At 59.2% G+C, this 27595-nt stretch overlaps 2 protein-coding genes across 2 annotated transcripts in view; one reads left to right on the forward strand and one right to left on the reverse strand.

Moving 5' to 3' along the window:
• The window catches only part of Cnp (2',3'-cyclic nucleotide 3' phosphodiesterase), a 6052-nt gene extending 1470 nt beyond the window's left edge, over positions 1 to 4582 (forward strand). The window contains exons 2-4 of the mRNA XM_004633767.3: positions 655 to 1324; positions 2710 to 2849; positions 3466 to 4582. Coding sequence (XP_004633824.1) covers positions 712 to 1324; positions 2710 to 2849; positions 3466 to 3915 — 1203 coding nt within the window. The 5' untranslated portion in view covers positions 655 to 711 and the 3' untranslated portion in view covers positions 3916 to 4582. The remainder of the gene's footprint in view (positions 1 to 654; positions 1325 to 2709; positions 2850 to 3465) is intronic.
• A 408-nt stretch (positions 4583 to 4990) lies between these two features.
• Positions 4991 to 27527, reverse strand: Dnajc7 (DnaJ heat shock protein family (Hsp40) member C7). Its single transcript, XM_004633768.2, has 14 exons — positions 27331 to 27527; positions 17009 to 17097; positions 16133 to 16257; positions 15832 to 15945; positions 14962 to 15036; positions 11077 to 11195; positions 10048 to 10201; positions 9574 to 9738; positions 8823 to 8914; positions 6870 to 6943; positions 6495 to 6641; positions 6250 to 6402; positions 5473 to 5535; positions 4991 to 5273 (listed from the first exon to the last, which is right to left on the reverse strand). Exons 1-14 carry the CDS (start codon positions 27405 to 27407, stop codon positions 5236 to 5238), a joined length of 1485 nt encoding a protein of 494 aa, XP_004633825.1. The 5' UTR covers positions 27408 to 27527; the 3' UTR covers positions 4991 to 5235.
• Between the last annotated feature and the right edge of the window lie 68 nt (positions 27528 to 27595).

Consider the following 27595-nt stretch of genomic DNA (forward strand, 5'->3'; position numbering starts at 1 on the left):
GGGGCCGGCCTGGGAGCCGAGCGGTGGCAGCGCCCGCCCGCGCGCCGGGCGCTGTGTCACCTGTTGCTCTTAGCAGGCAGGAAGCCGCGGCCCAGAGAGGCGCTTCGCGCACACCGCGCGCGGGCCAGGTGCCCCGCGCCCCGGCCGGGGCAGGCACAGAGACCGCGGCCTGCGGGGGCCGGGCGAGGGCGAAGAGGAGGCGGCCGCGCTGAATGAGGGCCTTTGTCCGCTTCCCTCCCGCCCTGCCCCCAGCAGCCCTCTGTTGGTCCATTGTCCCCCCATCGCGGACAAGAGCGTATTATCTGCTCCTGCCATTGTTGGGGGGAGGGCAGCCTTGGGCGACCCTCCTCCACCCCTGCTGCCTCTGCCCCTACAACCAGAAGCTTCAGGGCCCAGTTCCAAAGCGGACGTCACCAGAGGGGCCAAGAGTGGCAGGCCGGGGCGAGGACAGAACAGAGCGACCCTCCTGAGCACGCTCCCACGCTTACTTTGGGACTCGCTGCCGTGGTGATCCCAGGGACCCACGGGACGACCGTGAGCCAGGGCAGCACTGTCGGGCCTGGGGATTCCCAAGCCAGCTTCCCGCTAGAAAGAACCCCGTCAGGGACAGGACCGAGAGGAATCGGGGCTGACGTCTCCTCTCCCTCCTCATAGAACAGAGGCTTCTCCCGAAAGAGCCACGCGTTCCTGCCCAAGATATTCCTCCGCAAGATGTCGTCAGCTGGCGCCAGGGACAAGCCTGAGCTGCAGTTCCCGTTCTTCCAGGATGAGGCCACGGTGGCTGCCCTGCACGAGTGCAAGACCCTCTTCATCCTGCGTGGCCTCCCGGGCAGTGGCAAATCCACTCTGGCGCAAGCCATCGTCAACAAGTACCGCGACGGCACTAAGCTGGTGTCGGCTGACGCCTACAAGATCACGCCTGGCCCGCGAGGCCCCTTCTCCGAGGAGTACAAGCGGCTGGACGAAGACCTGGCCGCCTACTGCCGCCGTGACATCAGGGTGCTGGTGCTTGATGACACCAACCACGAGCCCGAGCGGCTGGAGCAGCTCTTTGACCTGGCCGACCAGTACCAGTACCAGGTGCTGCTGGTGGAGCCCAAGACGGCATGGCGGCTGGACTGTGCCCAGCTCAAGGAGAAGAACCAGTGGCAGCTGTCGGCCGACGACCTGAAGAAGCTCAAGCCCGGCCTGGAGAAGGACTACCTGCCGCTCTACTTCGGCTGGTTCCTGACCAAGAAGAGCTCCGAGGCCCTCCGAAAGGCCGGCCAGGTCTTCTTGGAGGAGCTGGGGAGCCACAAAGCCTTCAAGAAGGAGCTGCGACACTGTACGTGGCCCTGGGTGGGGCGGGAGGGCACCATCCGCATTGTTCCTAGCCTGGCCTGTGGGCATGGGGGCCCAGTGTGCGTCGAATGTGTCCACGGGTGGAGGCTGCCTGGCCACTTGGAGGTGGCCTTGGGGACTGCAGCAGGGCCAGAGAACGGCAGGGGCCACCTGCAGCAGCTTTCCTTCTGGCCTTTCTCCCTCATACTCTCCCAGGCTGTGTCTAGATAGTCATTCCTGTGTCACGGGAAAAAGCGACCGTTAGAACAGGAAAGGCCACCATGCGTGATCAGAGTCACTGTTAGTGGCAGAATCATGTCGCCAAATACAGTGCCTGGGGACCCTAACCGAGTTGTCCAGACTCCTTGGGCTTGGCTCCCAGACTGTGTGGCCCCAAGTGTCACACCTGGTCTGGAAGCCCCTGGCTCTCCAGATGGTGGGGACCCAGGTCCAGAGTGGGGGTATTTGCCACCTGGAGCCAACACCCTGGCCAGTCCTCTAAGGCTTAAGTGCCACGCAGACTTGGCACACCTGCCTGGTATCTGTGGCCATCCTGGCTTCTTGAGGGGCTCACATATGCCTTCACAAGTCCTCAGACAGCTTTGTCCCAGTCTCCTAAAGCATGACTGCTGGAGAAATAGGACTGCCACCCAAAGCTGCCGTGCCCTGAGCTGGGATCCTCTTGCACAGGGGAAGACAAGGGACCACCTCCCATCCCTGGGGCCAGGCAGGAGAAAGCTGAGGACTCTGAAGACAGCTGTGAGGCTGGGAGCCTGGTGGATGAGCTCCCAGATCTGCCTGCTCCGCTGTCCTGTGCCAGGCCCTTCCCTGAGACAAACCTGAGGGTTACTGGGGTCACCATCACTCCTGGTCCCTGTGGGCCCTTGGGTGATGTGGGGCACAGTGGTGTCAGAGGCAGTTTGTCTTGTCATAGTGGATTAAAGGTCAGCTACTTGCCTGAGACCAAAGGGCTGGTAGGAGGCAGATGCTGTTGGTTTTTAGGGTGTGGTTTGTGTAATCCCGTTTCCATGTGACCCAGCTGATGTGACTTGTTGTCCCCTTTCCCTTGGAGACTAACGCTGGTGTCTCCAAGTCCGCCCCGTGCTGCCCACCCTGGGTCACAGGTGCTCTGGAGCCTAGGCAGGGCCCGGATGTCAAGAGGCACAAACTGTAAAGCTGGGGAATTTGGGGAATGCTGGGGGTCAAACCAGGGCCTCGTGCATGCTGGGAGGGTGCTTTGCTGCTGAGCAACACCCCTGGCCTTAAATACCCTGCAGTCCTGGAATCACCATGTGACTGTCAAGGTTCAGTCCGTACTCAGGCACTGAGTTGCACAAGGTGCGCTGACTGGGTCTTCTCCCTGCCCCGTCCTGCCCGTCTCTCCTGCAGTCATCTCTGGGGATGAGCCCCGGGAGAAGATTGACCTGCTGGCCTACTTTGGGAAGAGACCCCCAGGTGTGCTGCACTGCACGACCAAGTTCTGCAACTATGGGAAGGCGCCTGGAGCCGAGGAATACGCCCAACAGGAGGTGAGTGCGCCCTGCTGTTGCCTGCCTGTGCCCAGGCTGTGAGCAGGCTCCTATTTCCAGCCTCTTGGGGTCCACACTAAGGCTACTGCCCCCAAGTGGGGTTGACTTAGGACAGTGGCACTTATTGCTGGGGATACAGACCTTGGGCCAACACAGATGGCCCTCATGGCCCAGCTGGATGGGGGTGGTGTAACCCAGGTGGACATCCCAGCCCCCTGGGTCCCTGCCACCCCCGCTGTGCCTGAGTCTACAACAGTGGCTACTTTCTCCCCCTCAACTGGCCACTGCCCAAAGCCTGGTATTTTCAGTTGTCATCCTCAGTCCCCAGTGCTCAGCATAGCTAAATGACAGCATAGGTGACATCTCTGTGAGGCACCTGTGAGAGGCCAGGTGCTGTGGGCTCAGGTCTAGCAGAACTGCAGCAGGTGTTAAGGCTTAGGACAGTGGGGGACAGTGCTGGGGGACTCAGGTGCCCAGGTGTCACGTGCGTGCATGGTGGCACTGGCTGTGCTGTTACTCCCTAATCCTCACGCTGACCTGGGGCTGGGTTGGGGTCAGGCCGAGGTGCGCCCTTCGGCAAGGTGCTGCCCCCGCAAGTCTCCTCTGTCCCCTGTAGGTGGTGAAGAAGGGCTACGGCAAGGCCTTCACGCTGACCATCTCTGCCCTCTTTGTGACACCCAAGACGGTGGGGGCTCGCGTGGAGCTGGGGGAGCAGGAGCTGCAGCTCTGGCCAGGGGACGTGGACAAACTGTCCCCCTCTGACAACCTGCCTCGCGGCAGCCGTGCCCACATCACCCTGGGCTGCGCAGCCGACGTGGAGGCGGTGCAGACGGGGATCGACCTGCTGGAGATCGTGCGGCAGGAGAAAGGGGGCAGCCGCGGCGAGGAGGTGGGCGAGCTGCCCCGAGGCAAGCTCCTCTCGCTGGGCAGTGGGCGCTGGGTGCTGAGCCTGACCAAGAAGATGGAGGCCAAGGCCATCTTCACGGGCTACTACGGGAAGGGCAAAGCCGTACCCACACACGGCGGCCGCAAGGGTGGCGCGCTGCAGTCCTGCACGCTGCTCTGAGGGGAAGGGCTCCGTGCTCTGCCCAGTCTGTGTCCAGGTTTCTTTTTTTACTTCAGGTTAACCTACTTGTAACTTTTTAAACACTGTAAAGTAACTGCCTGCTCCTTCCCACCTGGCCTCCCCTCCCTCTAACACTCCAGCTCTCAAGCGGTCAGGAACCTGGGCCGGCATGCTGCGGCCATGCGCCAGCCTGGCTCTGGGGATGGCACCGCCAAATGCAGCCCGAGCCTGGGTGGGTCCTGAGAGTCAAACCTGTCACCCTGGCCCTGCAGGGGAAGCAAGGATCCCCTCCTGCCTAGCCTGCAGCTTGCCATCCCCTCGTACCACATGTGGTAGCAGCTCCGTGTGGGGCAGAGAACAGCCCAGGAAGGGCACGAAGGGGACGTCTGCCATCTGGGCCTGCAGGTGGCCTGTGGCTCCCCTCTCCAGGGGGCTGGCGGTACCAGGAGCCAACAGGGAACCCCTGGTTGGCAAGGGCACGGCGCCCCAGCCCTTGAGCCTGAGCCGGGTGTATGCCTCAGCTCTAAGCATCCCACCCCTGCTCAGTAACCACCCTTGCTAATCAGAGTCACTTGGAGCAAGTGCTGGGGTGAGTCACTGTCCCCTCCGAATCCATCATGTCCACCTGCACCTTGCAGACTGATAATGAAATAAAGTGTTAATCCCAGCTGCGTGGTTTCTCTCCAGGTGTCCTGGGCCGGGCTGGGGCGTGCTGGCTGGCTTTGTCCTGCTCACAGCTGGAGCTGCTGGTCCTGTCCCTGGGCTGGCCGCATACAGCTGGCGAGGTGGGCAGTGAACAGTACTGGCTTTCATGGGGCAGGAGGGCAGCCTCGGCCACGCGCAGCGGGCCGGCTGGAGCGGGGCTGCTCGTGCCCCACAGGTGTCCGCACTCTGGGACTTGCAGGGCGGCGCTGAGCAGCCTGCGTCACACAGGGCCGAGGGTGAGAGCAGGGAGCAGAGCACCCTGGGGACAATGTCTCCGACAGGAGGCCAGCGTGGTGCTGTCTCTCCAGAGCGCCCAGGTCAGCGCCGCGTGGGGCTAAAGCAGCTGCCAGTCACGGGCCAGAAGCAGTCACAATGCTTTTATTTCTCCGTTTTTCTTTTTTAATAAAGTTAAACAGTAAGACAAAGATTCACAAGCTGCCTCCCCCTCTGCAGCTTGGCTCCGTCCTGCCTGCTCACAGCACAGCCACGGCGACAGCGTGGCCAGCCGAGGGGCAGGGCTGCGGGTGCGGAGCCAGGATGGGGAGGTGGCCACGTCCACACGCGAGGCTGAGCCAGGCGAGTCTGTGTGTGCAGGGGCTGGAGGGGTGGCCTTCATTAGCCGAACTGAAAGAAGAAATTCCCTGGACCGGACGCTGGAAGGCAAAGGCACTGGTCAGCCGCTCTGGCTCCACCACACCTGGCCTGGTCCACCCTTGGGTGCCTGCTGTGCTGGGCGCTGGCTCCTGCAGGGCAGCTGAAGACCTTCCTCTGCCCTCTGCAACACCCGGGGCTGCCGCCTGTGGGATGAGCCACGCTGCCTTCCCGCCCTCCAAGGCCCCCAGGCACACCCACCTTCAAAGCTGAAGCCCCCAGGACCCCCGAAGAAAGCCTTGAAGATGTTGTTGGCGTCGAAATCTGCTGGCAGCAGGGGGTGGGGGGAGAGGCCACATTAGCAAGTGCAAAGGCTTGGTGCCCCCACCTTCCACAGGACTAGCACCCTACCCCACCCCACCCCACAGGCACCCCTCTCCTGCTGTCCTGGGGCAAGGTCCCTGCCCCTTCCAGGTGGTAGAGGGAATGAAGCTTTCCCTGTGCTTCAACAACCTGCCCCATCCCTTCAAAGCTATCACTATCAACTTGGGAACAAGACCCTTGGTGTGAGCGCTCAGCAGTGCCCTCTGGACCGGCACCTGTGGGCTGCTCTCAACAGACCTCCTCCCCTCAAGCAAGTCTGGAGCTCAGGTCCCTGTCCCATGGGACCCCACGCCAGAGGGCACTGTGTAATGAGTGGGACGAGCCCGGCCACTGGCACAGTCCACAACCCTCACCGCACAGAGCCCCAGGCCTCCTAAGGTCCCCCCAGCCCCCAGGGACCTACAGTACAGGGCCTCGTCGGCTCCATGCCACACCTGTTCCTGCACACGGGCTGGGGGTCACACTTGGCCCAGGGATGGAGCCTGCAAACCCACACTGGCTCCTAGAAGCCAGGGAGTGGATGCAACCTGCACTGCCCGGAGCCCAGCTGTTGGCCTCAGCCTGGGGCCACAAGTGGGCATCTATAGGCTCTGGTGGGCTTTGGGGCACAGAAGCACCCCAAGTACAGGCTCAGTGAGGGCCTGGGCCACGCACCACCCATGTTCATGCCCTCTTCGTCCAGGTCCTGGCCACTGTCGTAGCGCGTCTTCTTCTTGGGGTCCGAGAGGATGGTGAAGGCCTCACCCACTTCCTTGAACTTCTTCTCCTCCTCTTTCTGCACCTCGGCACTGGCTCCACTGTGCCGATCTGCGGGGGAAGCAAGAACTCAGAGCAGGCCCAGGACCCCAGAGGCCCCGGGTGGGCAGGCTGTGGCCTGGCGCCCTTGTCCTGCCGCCTACCCGGGTGGTGCATCAAGGCCCGCTTCCGGTAGGCCCTCTTGATCTCGTCCTCGGAGGCATTCTTGTCCACCCCCAGGATCTTGTAGTAGTCTTTCCGCTTGCTCTTCTTCAGCTCCAGCTGGGCGTTCTTCAGGAGCTGCTTGTGCTCTGGGGAGACGAGCAGAACCACAGGGCACAGTGACACAGTGACACAGCCGCCTGAGCCACAGCGGGCTGCTCCGTGCTTCCCTCCAGGCGGCCAGAGCCCTGCTCAGACTTCAGTCCTCACAGCAGCCACGCACAAGGTGAGTGACAGACGTGGGACAGAATGCAGGTCTCCATGCCCCTCCTGGGACCGTCACCACCCCGAGCCCCACCACACGGGCAGCCTGTCACCTTTGGTCTTCTCTGTCTGGTAGACCTTCTCGTAATCCCGCACCGCCTCCTCGTACTGCTCCGTGTCCATGTAACTGGGGGGACACAGGGCAGGTGTGCTCAGCCCTCTGTCGGAAGGTGGCCAGCTCCTCCAGGGGAGCAAAGTGGTGCCTGCTGAGCGCTATGGTGCCAGAGCAGAGCCGTGAGCAGGAGCAGCAGCAGGCCCGGCAGAGGCAAGGAGGGAGCAGGAGCCACCAGCCGCGGCGATGTGAGCTGACCTTCCTCGGGACCCCTTGCCAGGAGACGGCAGTGAGCCAACGTGGGGCGCGAGGCAGAGGCAGCATGACGAAAAAGGCGCTCCGGGACCAAGGCAGGGCCCCCAACCCAATGGCCTGCCAGTGGACCCCGCATCTTCCCACACAAGCAAGTGGCACCTTCCGAGGCCAGGCAAGACTGCTGCGCCGGCTCGGGCCCCATCTAACCCCCAGCAGCCATCCGCAGACACTGAGGCCCAGGAGCGGCTCAGCACCCTCCCTGGCTCAGCCCCAGGGAGGAGGTCATGCGCACGAGGGCTCTTCCGTGTCTTCTTTCCCTTCCCAGAGTACTGGGGAGGGAACCCAGGGCCTCAGCACCAAGTCACGTCTCCAGCCTTCTCTACGTCACTACGGGGCTCACTCAGTCTCTCAGCTGTCCCGATGGGACTTGAGCTGGCCATCTTTCTGCCTCAGTTTCCCACTTTCTGCATTTGTGGAGTACAAATGCATGCCACCATGCCCCTTACATTAAAAGTCTGCACATGCCACAAAGGAGCCAGGCTGAGCAGGGCTTCCGAAGCCAGGGAGGCACGTCTCATGGCCTGCCCTCTCCACCTCCAGACTCCTCTTCCGCCCGCCCTGCCCCGCAGCAGCTGACCATGGGCTGCAACATCTACACACTGAGCCCAAAGCCCTCTGCTCGCTCCCGTGGGTGCTGGGCAACCAAGACATAGCTGCACCCGAAGACCACCACAGCCGCCCCGAAACTCCCTACCCCATCCAGCCCTGCTCTGCCTGCTCCCTGCAGACGGGGGTGCAGGACACAGAGCGACGGTGTCCTCCCCACTGGGAGTGGGCCCCTCTCCCTTTCTGCCACCTCCACGAAGCTGCAGCCAACACCTTCTGCGAGCCACTCTCCTGAGTGGTGGCGCGTGTCTGGCTGGCTCCAGGGACAGACCCTGTCTCTTATGGCTGCTGCCTCTGTCCCCTGCGGTCGTCACACCTGGACAAGTGAAGGCGCTTGCTGGTGTGGCCCGTGCACTCTGCACACAGCCAGAGCCACACGCCGGCCTCGCTGTGAGCTAAGCACCTTCCTGGCTGCAGGGTGAGGCAGTGGGCGGCCGCAGCACCCGCGCTCCACAGCTGGTTCACTGCAAGAAGGCGGAAATGTGGGGGGACGGGCACGCAACACACCTGCCTTCTCTTGGGCTCTGACGACGGGAGTCCCTGCCTGGGAACTACCTGGTCTGAGGAGGGGCGGCTTCTGATGGACCTGTGCTCGCCTTTGGCACCCACGAGGTCTGAGAAAATGCTCTGCCAGGTTCAACAGTAAAAACAAGGGTCGGGGCCCAGCTGCTGGCTCCCAGGTCCTGTGCCAGGCACAGCACAGCTGCCCAGCGGGCACCTCGGCGGCGGCTCGTGGCGGGCCATGCAGAGCCCTCTCTGGTCTCGCAGGCACCCAGCTGTGGACGCTCCCTGGTGAGCACTGTGTACAGAGTACTGCCCCACGTGGACCCAGCTCCACAGAGGTGGACTTGAAGCTGGAGGTAGGGACGTGGTCTGTGAGGAGACTTACTGAGCGTGGGGCTAGTGCAGGCTCGGAGCCACAGACCGCAAAGACAGGGCAGGCTGCAGCAGGCCCACCTAGAGCGGGGAAGGAGCACGTGACCTTGCGCCAAGCCTTCCACAGTGCCTGCCACTCTGGGCTGTGCCTACTCACCACTGTGCTCTCCTCAGGTAGGCTTTGATGTACGTGTCGTCCAGCGTCACGGCGCGCGTGCAGTCTGCAATCGCCTCATCCAGCTTCCTGAGCTTCAGGAGAAAGTGAGCAGTGCGCAATGAGCCGCGCGCACCAGAGCAGCCCAGCGGGCGCGCGCTGCTTGGAAGCCAACGGGCGGGAGCAGAGCTCAGAAGCTTTGGGGTGGGCGGGTGGGCATGCTGGCCTAATCACGAGCTCAGCCCTGCGCTTGGCACTGGGAGGCCAGGGCGTGGGTGGACCGCGTCTCTGCTCTGTGCGGAGGCACCCACCCTCCACGCTTGCTGCAGGGACGAGGACGACTGTGATTTCTAAGTGCAAGGGCAAGGAGCCTGCTGCCCTCACTGCGGGCCACAGGGCCCTTAGGTACCTCAGCCATGCAGTCACCGTCAGCTACACCAGGGGGACATGCTGCTGCCTGGATCCAATCTCTTCCAACTCATCCCTAAAGCTGACGGCCTCTTGCTCAGGGCAGGTGACTGAGTATACTTGCTAAAAGGTGCCCCGAGCCCCTTGTCATGTGCCTACTGGAGAAGAGAGGCCATGCGAAGAATGGGGACCCCTGAAGCGGCCCCTGAGCCCGAGATGGGCAGTGCCCAGTGGCTGGAAACTCCCTTCCTGTGGCTCCCATCTGACTCACCTGGGCAGATGTCCTAGACCCCCAAGACAGCCCTAGGGCCCTCCCTCAGTCTCCAGACTCAGGGCAAGCGCTCACCTTGGAGTTGACAGTTCCCCGGTTACAGTAGAGCTTGGCATTTGTCTTTCTGTTGTTGGGATCTATGGCCAGGGCTTCTGTATACAGTTCATGGGCTAGTTTATAATTGCCGTCCTTAAATGCTTTATTCCCATCCTCCTTCTTGGCTTTGAGGGCTTTGGCGTTCTGCAGGGAGGAGTGAGGCGTGGTGTGCGTCCTTGAGACCTCAGCCCGCTCCCACCCCTCCCGCCACAGGAGCCAGCACACGCAGCCCCAGCCCGTGACGCAGAGGGGCACAGTGAGACCCTCCCAGGGTTCATGGCTCACTTTACTCCCCGGAGGAGACAAAAACAACAAACCCAAATACCCATTTAGGTTTTAGAGCACCTGGCTTAGCACAGTGCAATCTGCTCCAGGAAGACAGCAGTCCAGAGCCATCTCCACGGCGGCCAGGGTGGGCAGAGGGGGCAGGACAGAGCCACCCCGTGCACTCACCCTGCAGGCCGCGCAGGCCTTCTCGTGGTCCGGGGCCATCCGGAGCGCCTGCACGAAGAATTGCACAGCCTTCTCGATGCAGCCCTCATAGTAGAGGCACAGGCCCCGCACATACAGCGCGTCCGCGTTGGTGGAGTCTAGCCGCAGGATGTCGCTGCAACACCGCACGGCCCACTCAGCAGGGCCGGAGCCCCAGCCCATTTGCAGCCAGGGCCTCAAACACCTGTCCCATGTTTAGAGGACCCGGAAGCAGCAGACTCCTGAAAACCCTCCGCAAAGCACACCAAAATGCACGTGCATTTATCGCTAAAGCCTCTCTTCTTCGCAAAGCTGGGATAAACCGGGCCTCATCCACGCCACGTGAGCTCTGGGCTGCTGGGCCGCACTGCCAACCCCCGGCCCCTATCGCTGTCTCTGGGTCCGTGGTCCACACAAAAAAGGTGGCCAGCTGCACCCCACTGGGCAAGTCCTTTCCTGCTGCTTTTTTTTTCCACTACTGGATACAGAACTTCGGGGCTTCATGCCAAGCTTCATCTCAGCCTTTTTGTGCGAACACAAGAACTCACCACTGCTAAACTGACCAGGCTGGGCTCACACTTGTGACCCTTCTGCCTCCCCTTAGTGCTGGGACTGGAGGCCCTGCCACCATGCCAGCTGTACCGGTCAGGGCATCACCGCCTGCTACCTCTCGCTGCTTTGGGATCACAACGGCAGCGCCCACAGGTACAACAGAGCTCACCCGCACAGGGACCACATTCACGCAAAGCTCAACCTGCACACGGCGACGTGCTCCTGTACGCTCGGCTCGGGGGGGCTACGCGATGAGGCCCTGACATGCTTCCTTCCTAAGGCAAGGTGTGGGGCAGCTGCCCAGGCTGTACCCAGACTCGGGCCCACAGCCCTGCCCACGCTGGCCCCCAAGGACCAGGACAGCAGGCCGAAGCCGCCACTTGGGCGCGCGAGCCTGACGACCGATCGGGCCAGCGCTCGGCTTTAGGGCAGGAGGCCCGGGCCGGCCGTGGCGCTCACCTGGCCACGGACTGCGCCTCTGGGTAGCGGCCTAGCATCGCCAGGCACTCGGCTTTGAGGATCTTGAAGCGGTGGCAGGCGGGGGCAAACTCCAGGGCCCGGTCCATGCAGAAGACCACCTGTGGGAGGAAGGAGAGGAGATCAGGCTCGGGCCCAGACTCCAGAACTGTCTGCACCTTTGCCTGGCCACAGCGGAGACCGGGGAAGGCTGGAGCAGGCACAGCCCGGCCCGCTCACCTGAAAGCAGGTGCTGGAGGAGCGCAGGCCATCGAGGACGGCAGCCAATGCTTGCCACGCCCTTCGCCCACCCACTTAATCCCCGAGATAATTTCCTATATTTTATTCTTGTCTTTTTGAGACAAGGTCTTGTTCTGCAGCTCAGCCTGGCTTTGAGCTCACTTTCAGCCCAAATTGACCTTGAACTCACAGTGATCCTGCCTCAGCCCCAAGAGCTAAGATGACAAGCTGCACCACCACGCCCGGTTATTTCCTTTATTTTAGTGATGAGAAAATCAAGGTTCAGGGTTGACAACATTGTTAAGTGACACACGTAGGACTCTGAGAACCACTCGGTTGCATGCAGGGCAAAGCATCCACAGACAGAGCTGCGGTGCTGGCCCCCCTCAGGTGGGAAAGGTGCAGGGACCCCCTGGCTCTCACCCTGCCCTGGGGGTGCAGCTTGGTGGCTGGGGCCTGGGAAGCCTGGTCCTGCGCTCAGCTCTTTGCCCCGCCCCCACGTCCCTTCAGGGACAGCTGCAGGCAAAGAAGATCTTTGTTTCCTTCAAGTTCATCTGTTTCCTTGCCGCGATCATAATTCTTCATTTGTGACATCACTGTACACTAGAGAGGGGGGCGGCTGGGATGTCACACAGAGGATTCTGTCACAGACTTAGGATTTTGGCTCCAGAGTGGGCAACGGAGAAAGAACACAGAAGACCGCCTTTCATGACAAAGTGCTTGCCTGTGTGACCTCTGAAACGTGACAGCCGGCCGAGTCGCTCCACACACACCCCCCAACACAGATCCCACTACAGAGACACTGTGCTTATTAAACTGACAACAGGGACGAGAAGTTATCCCTGGGCTGTGCGTACGCTGATCAGATGGAGTACATTTATTACTAGAGGAGAGCACTGCAGTGCATGAGTTAAGGACGTGCGCTTTGGCTTTTTGCAAGTCTCACTATGGAATCCAGGCTGGTCTTGGCCGTTATGCAGCCCAGGCTGGCCTTAGCCTTGCAGTGAGTCTCCTGCCTCAGCCTCCCTCGGCCGGCTGTCACGTTTCAGAGGTTACACAGGCATGCAGCCCATGCCTGGCAAGAATGGTTCTTTCTCATCCCCTTTTATCACAGGTTCACTGAGCGCTGGCTCCAAAAAGCACCAAGAGAGCCATGCTTGGGAAACAGTAACTCCCTCTGTGAAGGTAGCTGGTTTCTTTTAAATGATTCTGAAAAATCCTCCAAATCCCTGTGTTTTAACTTTTGGGAAGCCATTTTTCTCCCCCTTGAAATGGAAGTGACAATTATTTCTGCATCCTGTCGTCCCATCACTTGGGAGGCAGGACAATCACTGTAAGTTCAAAACCAGCCTGGGTTACAAAGTGAGCTTAAGGCCAGCCTGAACTGCATGGTGAGTCTCAAAAACAGATGAAAAAAAGAAAAAAAATATTTTTGCATATCCCAAAAGAAGAGAATTTTGATCACCCAGTCCAGGGACAACAGCCCAAAGAGCCCCAAGAGAGCTAACCAGGACTCTCAGCTCCCCAGGCCTCTGGTCTGTCAAGCCCTGCAACTCGGGCCCTTCCAGGAATCATGCACTTTACACGTAAGAACAGACCGACAGCAGAAAGATGCGGATCCCTGGCGAAGTGGCACAAGCCTACGACCCCAGCACTGGGAAGGGGAGGCAGGACGGTCCGAAGTCCAGCCTGGACAACTGAGTGACTAAGCAAGACCCACTCTCAAAATAAAACCAGAAGGGGCTGGAGAGATGGCTCAGTGGTCTAAAGCACCTACTTGGAACAAGCTTGGCAAAACACAGCAACTGCAGTTCGATCCCCCAGCACCACATGTCAGCCAGCCCCGCTCACTGGTGGGCTGAGCTGGCTACACACACACAATAAATACATGTAATAAACAAATAAAAAAAATAAAATAAAAATAAAACCAGAAGAGGGGCTGGTTGGGGCTGGTGAGATGGCTCAGTGGTCTAAAGCGCCTACTTAAAACAAGCTCAGCAAAGCAAAGCACAGAGACCAAGGTTCAATCCCCCAGCACCACATGCCAGCCCGCCCCACCCCCTGGTGGGCTGAGCTGGCCACACACACACACACACACACACACATAAAAAAAAAAAAAAAATTACAACATCAAAATAAAACCAGAAGACAGCTCAGCAGACTAAGTGCCTGCTTAGGCAAGCTTGGGGGCTGGGGTTCGATCCCTAGCACCACATGCCGCACCAGTCCCGCCCCTGGGTGCGCTGTGCTGGTGACTGAGTCCAAGCATGGGGGTGCATGCCTGTGATCCTAGTGCTGGGGAGGCTGAGGCAGGAGGATCACTATGAATCCAGGTGGCATAGTGAGACCCTACACAAAATACAAAGCAAAGCCAGAAACAACAAACAAAAACCAAAAAAACAGAAGGGCTGGGGTCACAGCTTAGCACAAAGGCCTTGGGTTCAGTCCCTGGCTCTGAAAAACCTGAAGCAAAACAACCCTCTCCCACAACAGTGATGGCGATGGATTTCAGTGTTCTAATGCAAAGGGGCTTTTCTCTGTTTTTGTCTTTTTTTTTTTTAATTATTTATTTATTACATTTATTTATATTGTGTGTGTGTGTGGCCAGCTCAGCCCACCAGGGGGCGGGGCTGGCTGGCATGTGGTGCTGGGGGATCGAACTGCGGTCCCTGTGCTTTGCCAAGCTTGTTTCAAGTAGGTGCTTTAGACCACTGAGCCATCTCTCCAGTCCCATGTTTTTGTCTTGAGAAAGGGTCTTGCTATGTCTCAGACTGGTTGGAAACTCCGTAACCTAGGCAGACTAGAACTTTTGACCCTCGTACCTCAGCCTAACAGAGCATAGGGATTGTAGTGTGCCATCATGCCTGGCTGTTTTTTTGTTAAATAGGTCACAGTTTACAAACACAGAAGTTAAAACTGGGCGCAGAGGTGCACGCCTGTATCCCAGCCCTCGGGAGGTCGAGAAGCAGGAGGATTGCTGACAGTTCAAGATGAGCCCTGGGCTACAAAGTGAGCTTAAGGCCAGCCCAAGCTGCACAGTGAGACCCTGTCTCCAAAAAGGGGGAGGGGGCGTGGGAGCAGCTCAGCAGGCCTAAGCGCTCGCTGCTGGGCCCAGGCCCAAGCTCAGGCCTGGGGAGCACACACACGAGCGAAAGCCAACTGTCTTTATTACAATAAAAATGGACTGTCTGCAGCTAATCTTTAACTCTAATTGGCTTTTCCTTCTAGTAAACAGCCTGCTTTGGGGGCATGACTCTGTAGCAACCACACAAACAGACGCCAGCGAAGAGCTCCGGTACACCAGCGCTACACACCTTTCTCTCCTCTGCTCGTCAACTGAACCAGGTCTGCTGCGCTGCAGCTGTACCCCAGCCCTCCCCGCTTCCTCCTGAGGCAGAATCTCACGACATTAAGTAAACTGCCCAGGATGAGCGTGAAGTGTCAGTCCTCCTGCCACAGCCTCCTTGAATGCTCGGGAAAGAAGATTTTTAAGATAAAAGCAAAAGGCCCAGAGCCAAATCCAAGCACCAAGTCACCACCGCCGGTCTGCGGCACTGCGCTGCTGCCCCTGGGGGCCGCATACCCCACGCGAACACCTCACCCGCATTCTGCTGGAGCGGAAGACGGCCTGCTCGTAGTCGTCCTTACCTTCCGAAAGTCTCGCTTCTCGAAATCCGTTTCTGCTACCTTCTCATATTCCATAACGGCGCTGGCATTCTTGAACTGCACAGGAAAGCAGACACGTGGAGACTTTAGTGAAGGCAGAGACTTAATCATCATAAAAATCTGCACACCTTGATTAGCTGCTCCTTCAAGAACATCACGGCTCTAGCATTGCAGAAGAAAGCAAAGAAAAAAAGGCCGACTTGCGTGTCAGGCTGGCAGCCACCACGAGACTCGACAGCGTGCCCAGCACCAGCCCCGTGAGCGCCCCTCGGACGCAGAGCTGGGCCAAGACCACCACAAGCCGAGGTGACGTGGGTGGGGAGGCACGCAGCTCACTGCTCACGGTGAGCTGCGACCGCTCGTGCAGGGTCGGGCTTCCCGAGCTGCTCGCGGCGCGCTGCCTCGCCAGCACCCGAGCCTGTGTCCTTCGGCATCGCTGCTGTCACCCCGCTGCGCAGAACACCGCGCTGCCTGCAGGCGTTCCCAGGAAGGGCTGGGCAGCTCGGCTTGCTTGTTTCCCAGTCCTGGGGGCAGAACCCAGTGCCCGGTGCCCAGCTCCGTCCAAGGCAGGGTCTCGCTATGTGGCTGGCTGACTCCAACTTAGGGGCCCCCACTACAGCCTCCTAGGGCACGGGGGTGACAGCCTGCGCCGTGGCGCGGGCTCACTGCACAACTCTCACGCTGTCAGCCAATCGTATGCAGAATCATTTGACGGGGGAGGCAAGCAGGGCTCAGGGCAGGGCTGAGGGGGAGCGGTCCCAGCCAACGCCTGCTGCATAGGACACCCTGCCACTACTGCTGCTGTCACCCTGTTTCCACCCCTGCACAGGGGTCACAGCAGACAGCCCGCACCTCCTGCTGTGCCTGAGCGTTTCTGTGATCCAGTTCTAGGGCTCTCTGGAAACTACGACACGCTGCCATGGCATTCCCCAGAGAGAGGTGGCATTTGCCCTCTCGTAGATGTCCCTAGAAGAAACAAAGGAGAAAGAGGACTGTGACCAGCTAGGCAGACGCGACTGGCAGTGGCAGCAAAGTGCTGTGCAGAGCTAGGCGTTCCTGCTGGGGTGTACGTGACCGCCCCCCAAAACTGAGGCCAGAGGCCAGGACCCCCTCAACGGCAGCCCCGGCCCGTGGCCCCAGGCCCCCAACACACCCGCACGAAGCTGTCGTCCAGCCGCACCGACTGCTGCGCATCCCCAAGTGCCTCCCGGAACCGGCCCAGCATCATGAGTGTGGCCGCCCGGTTCCCGTAGTAGCTCGCGTTCTTGGGACACATATCTACAGGGGAGGCAAAGAGTGGGCTCAGGGCAGCCAGGTCCTGACCACACCCCTCAGCTGCTACTCAAGGAAACGTCACTCTCAGTAACGATGAGCGAGGCCAGGCTCGGGGTGGGGAAAGGTCCGTGCTGGAGCTCCTCCTGCCTGCAGAGTCCGAGGCTCCAGCCCCGCCATGAGCAATGCAACCATGATGAATGGGTATGCCAAATGGGCATGCGGTGCGCACCAGCCGCTGAGCGCTGAGCATGGGGAGGCTGAGGCAGGAGAGCACAGCTCTGAGGCCAGTTAGAGCATTCTGGGAGAGCCCGCCCTAAGGAGAGCAGGAAGAGGGCATTGGCGCCGCTTGCAGAGGCCCCAGCAGAGTGTGCCTCGGCCTCGACGCAAGCCGTGTGAGAAGAAAACAAGTCAGGGCCTCGCGCGCCGGGGCCTAGCACCTGCGGGGCAGACATGGCTGGCTGGGCTGCTCAGCGTCGGAGCCTGCACCTCGCAGCTCACTCTCACCCAGGGAAAGGCAGCCCCCGCAGTGCGCCGGCAGGCTCAAGGGCCGCCCCTCAGGTTGCTTTCCTGCTGTCTGCCCTGTTTTTTCCAACACTGGAAGTTGAGCCCTGAGCTGCTGCCCAGCTGTATGGCCTGCCCCTCCTGTCCCAGCCTTGCAGCCTGAGCCACCAGCCCTGGCTCTAAAGGCCACCTCCTGAGACAAGGAGAACCACCCAGACCCGCTGGGGCTCCACCGCCCACAGGGCACCCTTACCGATGGCCTTCGTGTAGTAGTTGAAGGCTTCGTTGTAATCCTTCTTGGCGTAGTATGCGTTTCCTTGCTCCTTGAAGGACTCTGCCTCTCTGGGGAAGAGAAGGAAGCAGGTTACTGGTGTTGGGCAGGAGCACCCTGGGCCGGTGGCCCCAGCCCACCGTGCTGGGAGGAGATGAGGATGGGGAGGCGCGGCCAGGCCAGCAGGCAGAGGGCAGCAGCACCTGGGCCTGTCTCCTGGGGACGTGTTCACCACCAGGCCCAGCCCAGCCACCACCCTGTCCACAGGCAGCGCCTCAGACAGGCGCTTGCCCAGTCCCCCTGGCCACTGCAGTTTTGCTGTTTCAAAATATGGTGCTAAACAATAAAAAATAAAAAAATGGTGCTGGGGATGAAACGCTGGGCCTGTGCATGGTAAGCACACACTTTAGCACTGAGCTCACAGCAGGGAAGGAGTCTGTGTGCGTGCCTGTGTGTGCAGACCCTGGGCCTCATGCACGCAGCCGGCAAGTGCTCCGGTTCTGAGACACATCTCTGATCTTTTTGTAAAATACAATTTTCAGAGAAGGTCTTGTTACTGTGCCAGCCTCACCTGAACTCTGCAACCCTCCTGGCTCAGCCGCCCAAGGAGCCAGGGGTGCAGGGGAACTCTACCACGCAGCAGCCCAAAGCTAGCCATGCTGCAAGGTGGAGCGGAGGCTGGCCTCTGCGTGGGCCGCGTCCTAGCCCACTCCGGGCTAGGGCACAGGCGGGCACCACCGCCTCCGGCCTCGTCCGGAGTTTTCTACCTTTGCCTTTTCAGGGCATTACGACTGCCACCACCTTCAGCCTTGCAGCAAGCCTGGCTCCAGGCAGGAAATTCCACAGGGGACAGTGACTTCCCTGGGAAGTAGGTCACCTCCTCAGTGTCCTGAAAAGTGGCTCGAGTGCCTGTCCCTGAAGGCCAGGCAGTGCAGAGGCAGGTGGCAAAGGAGTGGGAAGCACAGTGTTCTCGTGTGTAAGGCAGGAGCAGAGCCAAGCCTGCAGGAACACAGGCGGAGCAGCACTGCGTGGAGCAGCGGCCTCCAGGTGCCCCGCCCCCCAGCATGGCTTGGCCCATCCACAGTAGCCAGAAGCCCTGTGACCAGCAAGAATATCAACTGGTTCTTACCGCAGTGACCACTGTGACACAGCTAAGCCTACTTGGCACTGGGTCTCACTACACAGCTCAGACTTGTAACAATCATCCTGTTTTCAGCCTCTCCAGCGCTGAGATTACAGATGTGCACCACCACGCCCCTTCTCAGTGACCTGCTTGGCACTCCCAGGGGTGGGCCGCTCATGGCTTGTGGTGCCAGGGATTGAACCTCAGTCCTGTACTTGCCTAAGCAGACACTTAGTCCCCTGAGCTCTCTTGTTGGCCCTCTGAGGAGTTTAAAGAAAAACCACTTCTTTCCTAGTGTGGTGGTTCATGCCTGTAATGACAGGACTCAGGAGGCTGAGGCAGGAAGGTTCCTCCAAGTTCGAGGTCAGTCTGTGCTATACGTAGTGAGCTCAAGGCCAGTCCGAACATTTTAGTAAGATCCTGTCTCAAAACAAACAAACCTAAGAATGAGAGACTTGGGCCAGGAATATAGCTCAGGGACACAAGTGCTTCCCTGACAAGTGTAAGGATCAGAGTTTGATCCCCAGTACAAGAAATTAGAAAGAAAAAGAAAAAAAAGAATGACTTTCTTATCCTATCTTCTGTATATGAAAGGGGAAAAAAAAAAAAAAAAAGCTCAAAGCAGAACTGCCTGGAATTAGGACCAAAAACAGTTGTTTTTTTTTTCTTTTTGTGGTCTTGGGGTTAAATTGAGGGACTTTGTGTCAACTACATTACCAGGCCTTTACATTTTTTAAAAAATATGGAGACATGGTCTTATATGTGGCCCAGGCTGGCCTCGAACTCGAGGCAACTCTCCTGCCCCAGCCTCCTGAGTGCTGGGGTCACAGGCGCGTGCACCCTGCCTGGCGAGCCTCGTTCTCAGGGCTGGTGCTGCTGCTGGCACCTGCGGCAGGGCAGAGATCAGGAGTACCTTTGCTGAGCACTTACGCTGCACAGTGATGGAGCTGCCCCCTGCCCTGAGGAAGGGCTGTGCATTGCTCCTTGCTTCCAAGGCCCCCCAGGGAAGGAGCAGGCAGGAAGGAGCGGAGGGCCAGGCTGGGGCTCCGCCGCTTGCCAAGGCTGGGAGCCTAGCTCGCTCCACTCACCGCTCCTACCACCACTGCGAGTTCTCCGCCCCAAGACTCCAGGCAGCACCTGAACAGAAAGTCACCCACCCAGGGCCGCTGCCCAGAGACTCAAGACCTAGTGAGCTGGGCTTCACCTCCCTGGAGAGAATGGCATCTCATGTAGTAACCGGGGAGCAGATGCCACTCGAGAGTGAACAAAGCGGGCAATGTGGAGCCAGCCCCAGCAGCAGAGTGGGGGGCTGTGTGGGCCTGCACGCACGGCACAGGCGCATTCGCTGTGCCCACACAGCCTCCTGGGACAAGGACGCACTTAGAGAGCGGCGCCACTGACTGGGCACCACTGACTGACGGCTGCCTGAACAGGGGCCACCTAGTGCTGGCGGCGGGGGCAGAACTTCTCTGGGGCTCCAGGTCTGGTGTTCATGGTGGAGTCCCCCATCCCGACACTCAGCATGTGTGCCCAGGCCCGAGCCTGCCACAGCAGACTGTAGCTGAGTAGGCCAGTGTGAAGGTGGCAGGGCCTGGAGGGGCCTCAGGCTCACTCCATAACCACACGGTGCCACTGTGCAGAGAGAACACGGTGTGAGGGATAGCTCAGACCAACTGGCAAGGAAGAAAAGACCCTAAAAGACCACATTCAGGTTCAGCCTTTCCTCCTGGGGCTACAGAACCAAAGTCAGATCCAGCCCTAAGTACAGGCCTGCGACAACTCAGCCAAGCCAACAGCCCTGGCCCACAGCAATGGCCCTTGCACACGGTGCAGGTTCTACCCGGCTGCAGCAGGGGCAATGGGAGAATTCCACCTGTGCTCCCAGACAGCCCAGGGGCTGGCCGCTGCTGGCCTGGCCTGCTCCCCACCAGGGGTTGAGGTGTAGGCACATGCAGTGCTGGGGACTGGACCCAGGGCCTTATGGTTGCTGGCCAGGCAGGCATCCTACGAGCTGCCCCAGCTGCTGCCCCACCCCTGCAGGGACCAAACCCACCACCTCCCACTAGGTCAGTTACATCCTCTGCTCCTCTAGTGCTTGCCGAGCACACACTGGTTCTGATTTGGCCTCTACTGCAAGGAAGGGAAACGGACCGCCACCTGGTGTGGGGTGCACCGGGCATCCTCACACATTTCCACACACGCATTCAGAACAGCAGGGGACGCAGCATTCCCACTGAGGATGCCTGCCCTTCCTAGAGGCTGCCCCACTCAGATCCTGTCCTGCTGGGGCACTTAGGTGGAACTCACCTACCCAGCTCGGCACCTGCACCTGGAGCCCACCGCTGCAGCAGGGCTGCACATCTCTGGCTCATCAAGGTCCTGGCAAGCGGCTGCAGGGTGGGTGGCACTGAGGACACTGTGCTGAGGCCCAGCCCCTCCCTTGGGGGTGGAGGTGGCAGATACACTCCGCTCCTGGCCTGCTGTGCTATTTCAAAATGTATTTGTATTTCTAAGCCTCTATGGTCAGAAAACTGCAGCTCCACACACCTGTCCTCCTGCACGGGACCTGCCAGACCTGTGCATCCTGAGCGGGCGGGCAGACTCTCCTCATCTCAGGTGACCACCAACAGCCCTGCCTCGCGAGCCATCACTGGGCCAAGTGATCACACCACGCAGCCAGGGCTGGTGACCACCAGCCACCTCTGTGGTTCTAGGGCAGCTACACTAGAAACTGGACACGCCACCACGAGTGCTGCAACAGGCCCATCTAAACTCGTGGCCTGCAAAACTTGCCATTTGCTCAATAGCCACTTCCAGGTTGAACTATTTCTGAGCGCTAACCGTGGGAGGCGCCAGCCAGCGGCACTGCACCAGGCTACAGGCGTGAGGGTCCACGATGCTCTCCCAGCTGCGGGAGACGCTACTGTTTACCCAACACGTGTCTGTCGCTGCTACACATGGGTGAAGACTTCGGCCACCGTCCCCCCACAGTGCGCCGTGGAGCTCGCCCGCACACCCAGCTCCTGGAAGGCTGAGGCAGAAGAGGGTCACAGTTCAAGGCCAGCTGAGTTAAGACCCTGTCTCAGAGTTAAAAGCAAAACAAAAACAACTGGACATGTATTTCTGCGGCACAGCACGTGGTTTGCATGTAGAGGTCCAGGGTTCAATCCCCGGGACAAAAAGGGGAGCACTGAAATAAATATTAAAACCAGACTAAAATTCCTCATCAAGTTGAATTATCTTAACATTTATTTCAGGCTGGGGAGATGGCTTGGTGGCATAAGTACCTGGCAAGGTCAGTGGCAAGCGCAACGTCCTGAATTTGATCCCCAGTACTGAAAACAAAAATTTATTCCAAGGCGGGGCACGGTGCCGACACCAGTAATCCCAGCACTTGGGAGGCTGAGGCAGGAAGATCACTGTGATTCGAGTCAAGTTTGGGCTACGAAGTGAGTTCAAGGCAGCCTGAACTACATAGCGAGACACCGTCACAAGGGGGGAAGGAGATAGCTCAGTGGCATAAGCCTACCTGGCAAACATAAGGTCCTGAGTTTGATCCCTGGTACCAAAAATATTTATTCCAGAGGAAGAGAGGGAGGAAAGGACAATAGTTTACTCTGCCCTGGTGCATGAAAAGGAACGGCATGGTTTCATTACTCTGTAGCACTGTAACCTAGGAAATGTTACTTAGCTTTTAATTTACGTAGAGCAGAGCTATCCTATGTGCCTCTGCTGGTCTCAAACCTGAGATCTTTCTGCCTCAGCCTTCCAAAAAGCCTTGTGTCCCACTCCCTCCACCTACCTTAAATTTTTATAAGACAAATCAAAACATACTGCCCTACTTTTATTCCCAATATTTGCTTAAAACATTTTTTTATTTGTTTTTTTGGGTTTTTTTTCGGAACCGGGGATTGAACTCAGGCCCTTGTGCTTGCCAAGGAAGCGCTTATTCCACTGAGCCATCTCCCCAGCCCCTAAAACATTTTTTTAAATTAATCTCTTTGTATAGCATCAATAGTTTAAATCAAAACCAAGGCCTCAGCTTGGGCAAGTCCGGGCCTCGCGCTTTGTACCCTAGCTGTAGTCCACCACTTGCGGAACAGAAGGAAAGCCCGTTTTGCTTAAGTTACAGTTGAGGACAAGACGGTCTCTTTGCCAGTGCAGGTGCCTTGGGCCTCTGAGCTGGAGAATATTTGCAGGATCGCGCCCAGCAGCCTCTCTGGGGGCTGTGGCTGCAGCCCTGGTGTATTTACGATTTGTGAACTATCACTCACCCCGCAACTACTAGTTTCTGTGGGCCGGGTTGTTTCCTTTGTTCAGTCAAACCACCTCCTTGCCAGCTGATCTAAAAGTGCCCTCCACCCTTCAGAATTCTCGGGACGCTGGCCAGGCCGGGAGTAGATTCCTCCATCCCACGGCGGAGGCCTCTTGTCCCTGCAGGCTGGGCACATCCCAGCCCCGTGGCTTCGATGACCTTCACAACAGAACACAGGACAGGGCCCCTGCAGTTCCACCATGCCTTTCCTTACCTTCAGGCTTTACAACCTGGGGGTGAGCTGCCCACACCAGCCCCTGGGCGGGGCAGGAAGCCAGGGCCAGCCTGGCTGCAGGGTGGGCGCTAAGCAGCTGCTGCCTGCAAGCAGCGCCACCTGCTGCCAGCTGCCCCACCCCTGCTGTGCAGATGGTACCCCTGCATGCCCAGCCACAGACAGCACCTCCTCCGCTGCCCAGACGATGTGCACGACATGCGTGAAGAAGTCCCTCAGACTGCAGCCATGATTAAGCAGCGAGTCTCTCGGGACAGAGCCTTCCTCCCCCCAGGCGCCAGGGGGACCCAAGGAGAGGAGCAGTGCGGGCAGGGGTGCTCTCTGCTGTCCGCGTAGGGAAGCACAGGGCTCCGGCTTGGTTCACACAGACCCTGGGGCTTGGCACAGCAAATTCAGAGCTCTGCAGGCCCTCTGCAGCACGTTCTCAACCCCGCCAGCGTCCGATGGGGACCCTGGTGGCACATGCCAAGCCCCAGGACTGGAGAAACCACTTCCTGATGCATGTGAGTGGCCACTGGCACTGACCCCTCCCCCCCCCCGCAAGAATCCTGAGTTCTGGAGTCAACTTTCAGGCTAAAACTCAGGGACACAGTGTCCTGTGTGGCCCCCGGAAGCTACTGAAGGAAGAGAGGGTCAACTCTACTCTGGTCACCTGCATTGTTAACAATCTCAGAATCAGCCCAGAGCCACACACTGCTCCCGATGTCATCTGTAAAACCCTCAACCTCTCACCAGGTGTGGTGGCGCGTGCCTGTTACTCCAGCCAACTCTGGAGGCTGAGGCAGGAGGATCAGGATCACCATGAGTTTGAGGTCAAACAGACTTCAACCTCTGGTTCTCCTGCCTTCTTGGGACCGCGTCATTTTATTTCGGTGGGGAAGAAAATAAACTTGATAGGGCCGGGAGCTGGCTCAGGAGGATAAGCGCTTGACTGGCAAACGCAAGGATCTGAGTTCAATCCCCGGTTCCGCCAAAAAAGAAAAAGAAAATGAACTTGTTTCGCTTTGCTTTCGTGATGGGATCTCACTTGTAGTGCAGGCTGGCCTTGCACTCGTGGAGATCCTGCTGCCTCAGCCTCCTGAATGCCAGGACCACAGGAGTGAGCCACCACGCCTGGCTTTAAGCTGTGACCGCAGGAGTGAGCCACCACGCCTGGCTTTAAGCTGTGACCGCAGGAGTGAGCCACCACGCCTGGCTTTAAGCTGTGACTGCAGGAATGAAACGAGCAGCCCGCTGGAAGGCTGCCCTGCGAGGCCTGTTCCAACTCACACGGTGTGAAAGAATACCTGGCACGACCTCTGAGTAACTTCCACATCCCAGCGCGCGGGGGAAGGAGCACAAGTACGCGAGGGCAGGGGGCCTCAAGTGGACACGGCCCAGGGGCTCCAGGTGCCCAGGCAGCTACTGCCCATTGTCGCAGTCCTCTCAGGTCCTGCCACAAGAAAGCAAAGACCAGAGCTCCACACTCAGCTTTTAAAATTTCGAAATACCAGCTTCAGCGATGGACTTCCCCGATTGGCCAGGGGGTACAATAAGGTGGCCTTCCAGCCAATCAGAATCCTGGTCGTTGGGCACCACAGGGTGCTAGAGCAACTGCCGCCCTCACTTGAAGTTGCTGGGTGTCACAGGATGCAGGGCGAGACCTTCGGCACTCTGCCTTCACCGGTTCTCAGGATTTTGGTTTTGTCCCTTGTCAGCAGCAAGATTCAACTGACCTGTGAAGTTCAGCATTCTGTGTTCCCAGACTTACCTGTCTGTGCCATGCTGGGACGGAACCCAGGCCTCTGCACTGAGCTACGGCCCCTGCCCTCTTTATATTTACTTTGAGACAGGGCCTCCCAGAAGCACGAAGGTGCGCAGGCTGCACCTGCCCGTGCTCCTCCTGCTTCAGGCAGGCAGACAGCTGGGAGGACAGGCGTCCTTCAGCCTGTTTCACCTTTGGTGCCCCGCTGTCTCCCAGAGGTGAAGCGCTGGTGGGGTAGTAGCACAGGAAGGGGGGACCAGGGGCGCCCCCTCCCTCTTTGGTCAGCAAAGCCCCCTGGACACAGATGCACTGTGCTGCCACAAAACAAGGCATGGGAGCCTGGATCAGACCGCCCAGCTGGTGTGGACACACAGTGCAGGGTGCACATGCCACTACAGCCCTGCATAGGTGCGGAGCCCGCAGGGACCGCCCTCCCATCCGTGCAGGGCAATGCCAGCTTAGGTCTGCAGCTTCACCGAGTCCTTTGGCCTCGCTGTCCAGGGAGCCTGGGTCCATGCTTTCTCCTGGACTGCAGTAAAGGCCATCTGCAGATCCCAGCTGGGTGGGCTGGGAGACGTGCCTGCTTTCGTCCGAGGCAGGCACAAGAGGAATAGTCCTTGGCAGAGCCATAAACACACCCCTCACCGCTGGCTGCCAGGGTCAGCGACAGGCAAAAACCTGGCTCTTTTCTCTAGACACAGCTGAGCAACAGGCACCGTTAAGCTCTCTAATCTTCCCTTTCGTGTTCTGAGAGGGTCCCGCTAAGTCACTAAGTTGCCAAGCCTGGGCTCTGACTTGGGGCCCTCCTATCCCAGCCTTTCACAGGCTGGGACTTCAGGTACACACGAGCACATCCAGTTAAGACTCAGTCTCTGAAAAATCCAGCCAGCCTCACTCCACACCCCCGGCCCTCCCCAGTTCCAGTTCTGGAAAACCACCGACACTCCTCCATGGGCAGGCAGAAGGGCCACTTTACAGGGAGGAGAGCCAGTGACTTTTTGGTTTTGTTTCCACTTATTTTCCTGTTGCTGTGTGTACAGAAATACCGCACAGTGCACTGCAGTACAACTCGAGAGCTGTGTGCGCCCGCCTACACGTGTGCGTGAGAAGGCAGCTCTGCTACTTCACTCACAGCAGCTGACCGGGCAGTTGTGCATTTTCCAGTCGCTGTGCCCTTACCCTGTGAAGGACAGCAGGAACATGGGTCAGCACCCTATGTGACACACTGCCACCAAAAGCCATCTGCGGATAACGTGGTCACACCACAGCATCACCTGCTTCCTGCTCCCTCAAGGGGCTGCATGTGCCTTTGCAGTAATTTCAAGCCAGACTACCCTCCAAGGCTATGACGCTGGGTGGTGCCAGGGACAGAACCAGGGCCGCAGCACCCTTTTCCCACTGAGCACAATCCCCAAGCTGGAAGCTAGGGCTGTACACAGGACCCCCCCCCCCCAATGAAGGCCAAATGAGGACACGCCCTGCGGCAGAGATTTATGCCGAGTAAGCCAAGTTTCTTAATGACATATAGCCAAAGTCCCTATTTATAACACGAAGAACCACCCAACTCCAAATACAAGCACTAAATCCTTACACCAGTTAAAGTTCTGTGTTGAGAGAAACCTTGTTTCCTATTTTACATCCTTGTTTTGTTTTTTGAAACTAGGTCTCGAGATGTAGCCTAGACTGATCTTGAACTCAAGGCAATCTCCTGCCTCTGCCTCTGAGTGCTGGGATTGCAGACCTGTACCATCAGGCCTGGCCCCATTTTCCGATTTCTTAATGACACATAAGAATTCACAATACTTAATTTTAAGTACTAAACGTTAGAACAGGAAAATTCAAAACCAGGAGGAAGAGCCTGGACGCAGGCCTCTTGCTCTCTGACCTCCCAGGCATGATGCAGTGTCCACCCTCTCAGTTCCCCAGGGTCCAGCCTCTGGGCTTGGGGTACCTACCCTTCAGCTTGTGAGCTGTAAATTCCTTGGGTGGCCCTGAGGAGCGCTTCCTGTTTCTAACATCTAACATGGACGGTAAACCTCTAATCTCCTCCCACCCCATCTCGAATTACCCAAGAGGGCAAAATGGGCTTCGCACAGGCACGCAAGAGAAGGGAAAGGGCCCGAAGGTGGCACAGTGGTGCAACCTACGCAAAAGGTGCAGATTAACCTGCAGCTGATGAGGAAAGGGCCCCAAGCCTCCAGAATGTCTGCATTCGTTTGGCTTTGCTACCGAACAACTGCGCCTGCTCAGAACCGTGTTCCGACCCCACTTCCGACAACCTGCCCGAGCCGTCGCCAGCGTCTAGAGTGTTCTCGAAACCACTTGCTCAGCAGCCGCCGCTCTGGCAGTGACCCCGCACCCGGGCGCGGCCTCCGCCCTCCTCGGAGGTGCAGGGCCCCGGGGAGGGGTGGCGAGGGTCAGGGGTGCAGAGCCCGAGAAAAGCCCCCTCCTCCATCCTCTAAGCTCTAGGGTACCCCGGGCGGCCGGATCCATGATGGAGACAGTCTCCGGGGCCCAGACGGCTGCTGGCCGGGCTGCGATCGCCCAGACCGAGGGCGAGGAGGGGGCGCAGGCGCGGACAGGCGACAACGCCGGTGCCCGGGCAGGGCGGGCGCCGGCAGGCGGAGTCACAGCCGCGCGCCCACCCAGACCCGACCTCCCGGGAACACGACCCTCCCCTACCAGGGGCCGGGCCGCGCTGGCTCCGCGCCGGGCAGAGCCTGGGGAAGGCCGAGCCCAGAGTGCCCTTGCGGTCCCGGGCCCCGATCTCAGATGCCCGGGTCGCGGAGGGCGGGGCGGAGCCTCAGCAGCTGGACGCCGCTGCAGGGCCGGCTTTTCCCAAGACGTGGGGCTGGAGCCCGTCGCCTCCTTGACCCCGCCGCCCGCTTACCTCTTGGCCTCTTCCTCGTTCAGCAGATCCGGCTCGGTCGTCGCCATTACCACATCGCACTCTGCGGCCGCCGCCATCTTACCGCCGGGACCAGAGAGCCGGGCGGGAGGCCGGCGGGGAAGAGCACTTCCGGCCGGAGCATCGAGCGGAGGCGCGGCGGCGCGCCCAGAGAGGCCCCCCCGGGCTCGTCTACCAACGAGAGGCTCCGCCTGGGGGCAGAGCGGCCTCGCGTCCCTGGAGGTCCACGGTGGTCGGGCGGAGGCGG

Source organism: Octodon degus, unplaced genomic scaffold (genome assembly GCF_000260255.1).
Source record: "Octodon degus isolate 3935 unplaced genomic scaffold, OctDeg1.0 scaffold00056, whole genome shotgun sequence".
Classification (NCBI taxonomy): domain Eukaryota; kingdom Metazoa; phylum Chordata; class Mammalia; order Rodentia; family Octodontidae; genus Octodon; species Octodon degus.

What these genes read in the sequence shown, in the direction of transcription:
- Dnajc7 (XM_004633768.2), bottom strand. Translation starts at nt 27,407, where the DNA reads ATGGCGGCGGCCGCAGAGTGCGATGTGGTAATGGCGACGACCGAGCCG. An exon ending in TACCTGAGGAGAGCACAGTG is followed by an intron (nt 6,944 to 8,822) that starts GTGAGTAGGCAC and finishes GTGTCCCCCCAG; the next exon opens with TTACATGGACACGGAGCAGT. An exon ending in TGGGGGCTTCAGCTTTGAAG is followed by an intron (nt 5,274 to 5,472) that starts GTGGGTGTGCCT and finishes TTTGCCTTCCAG; the next exon opens with CGTCCGGTCCAGGGAATTTC.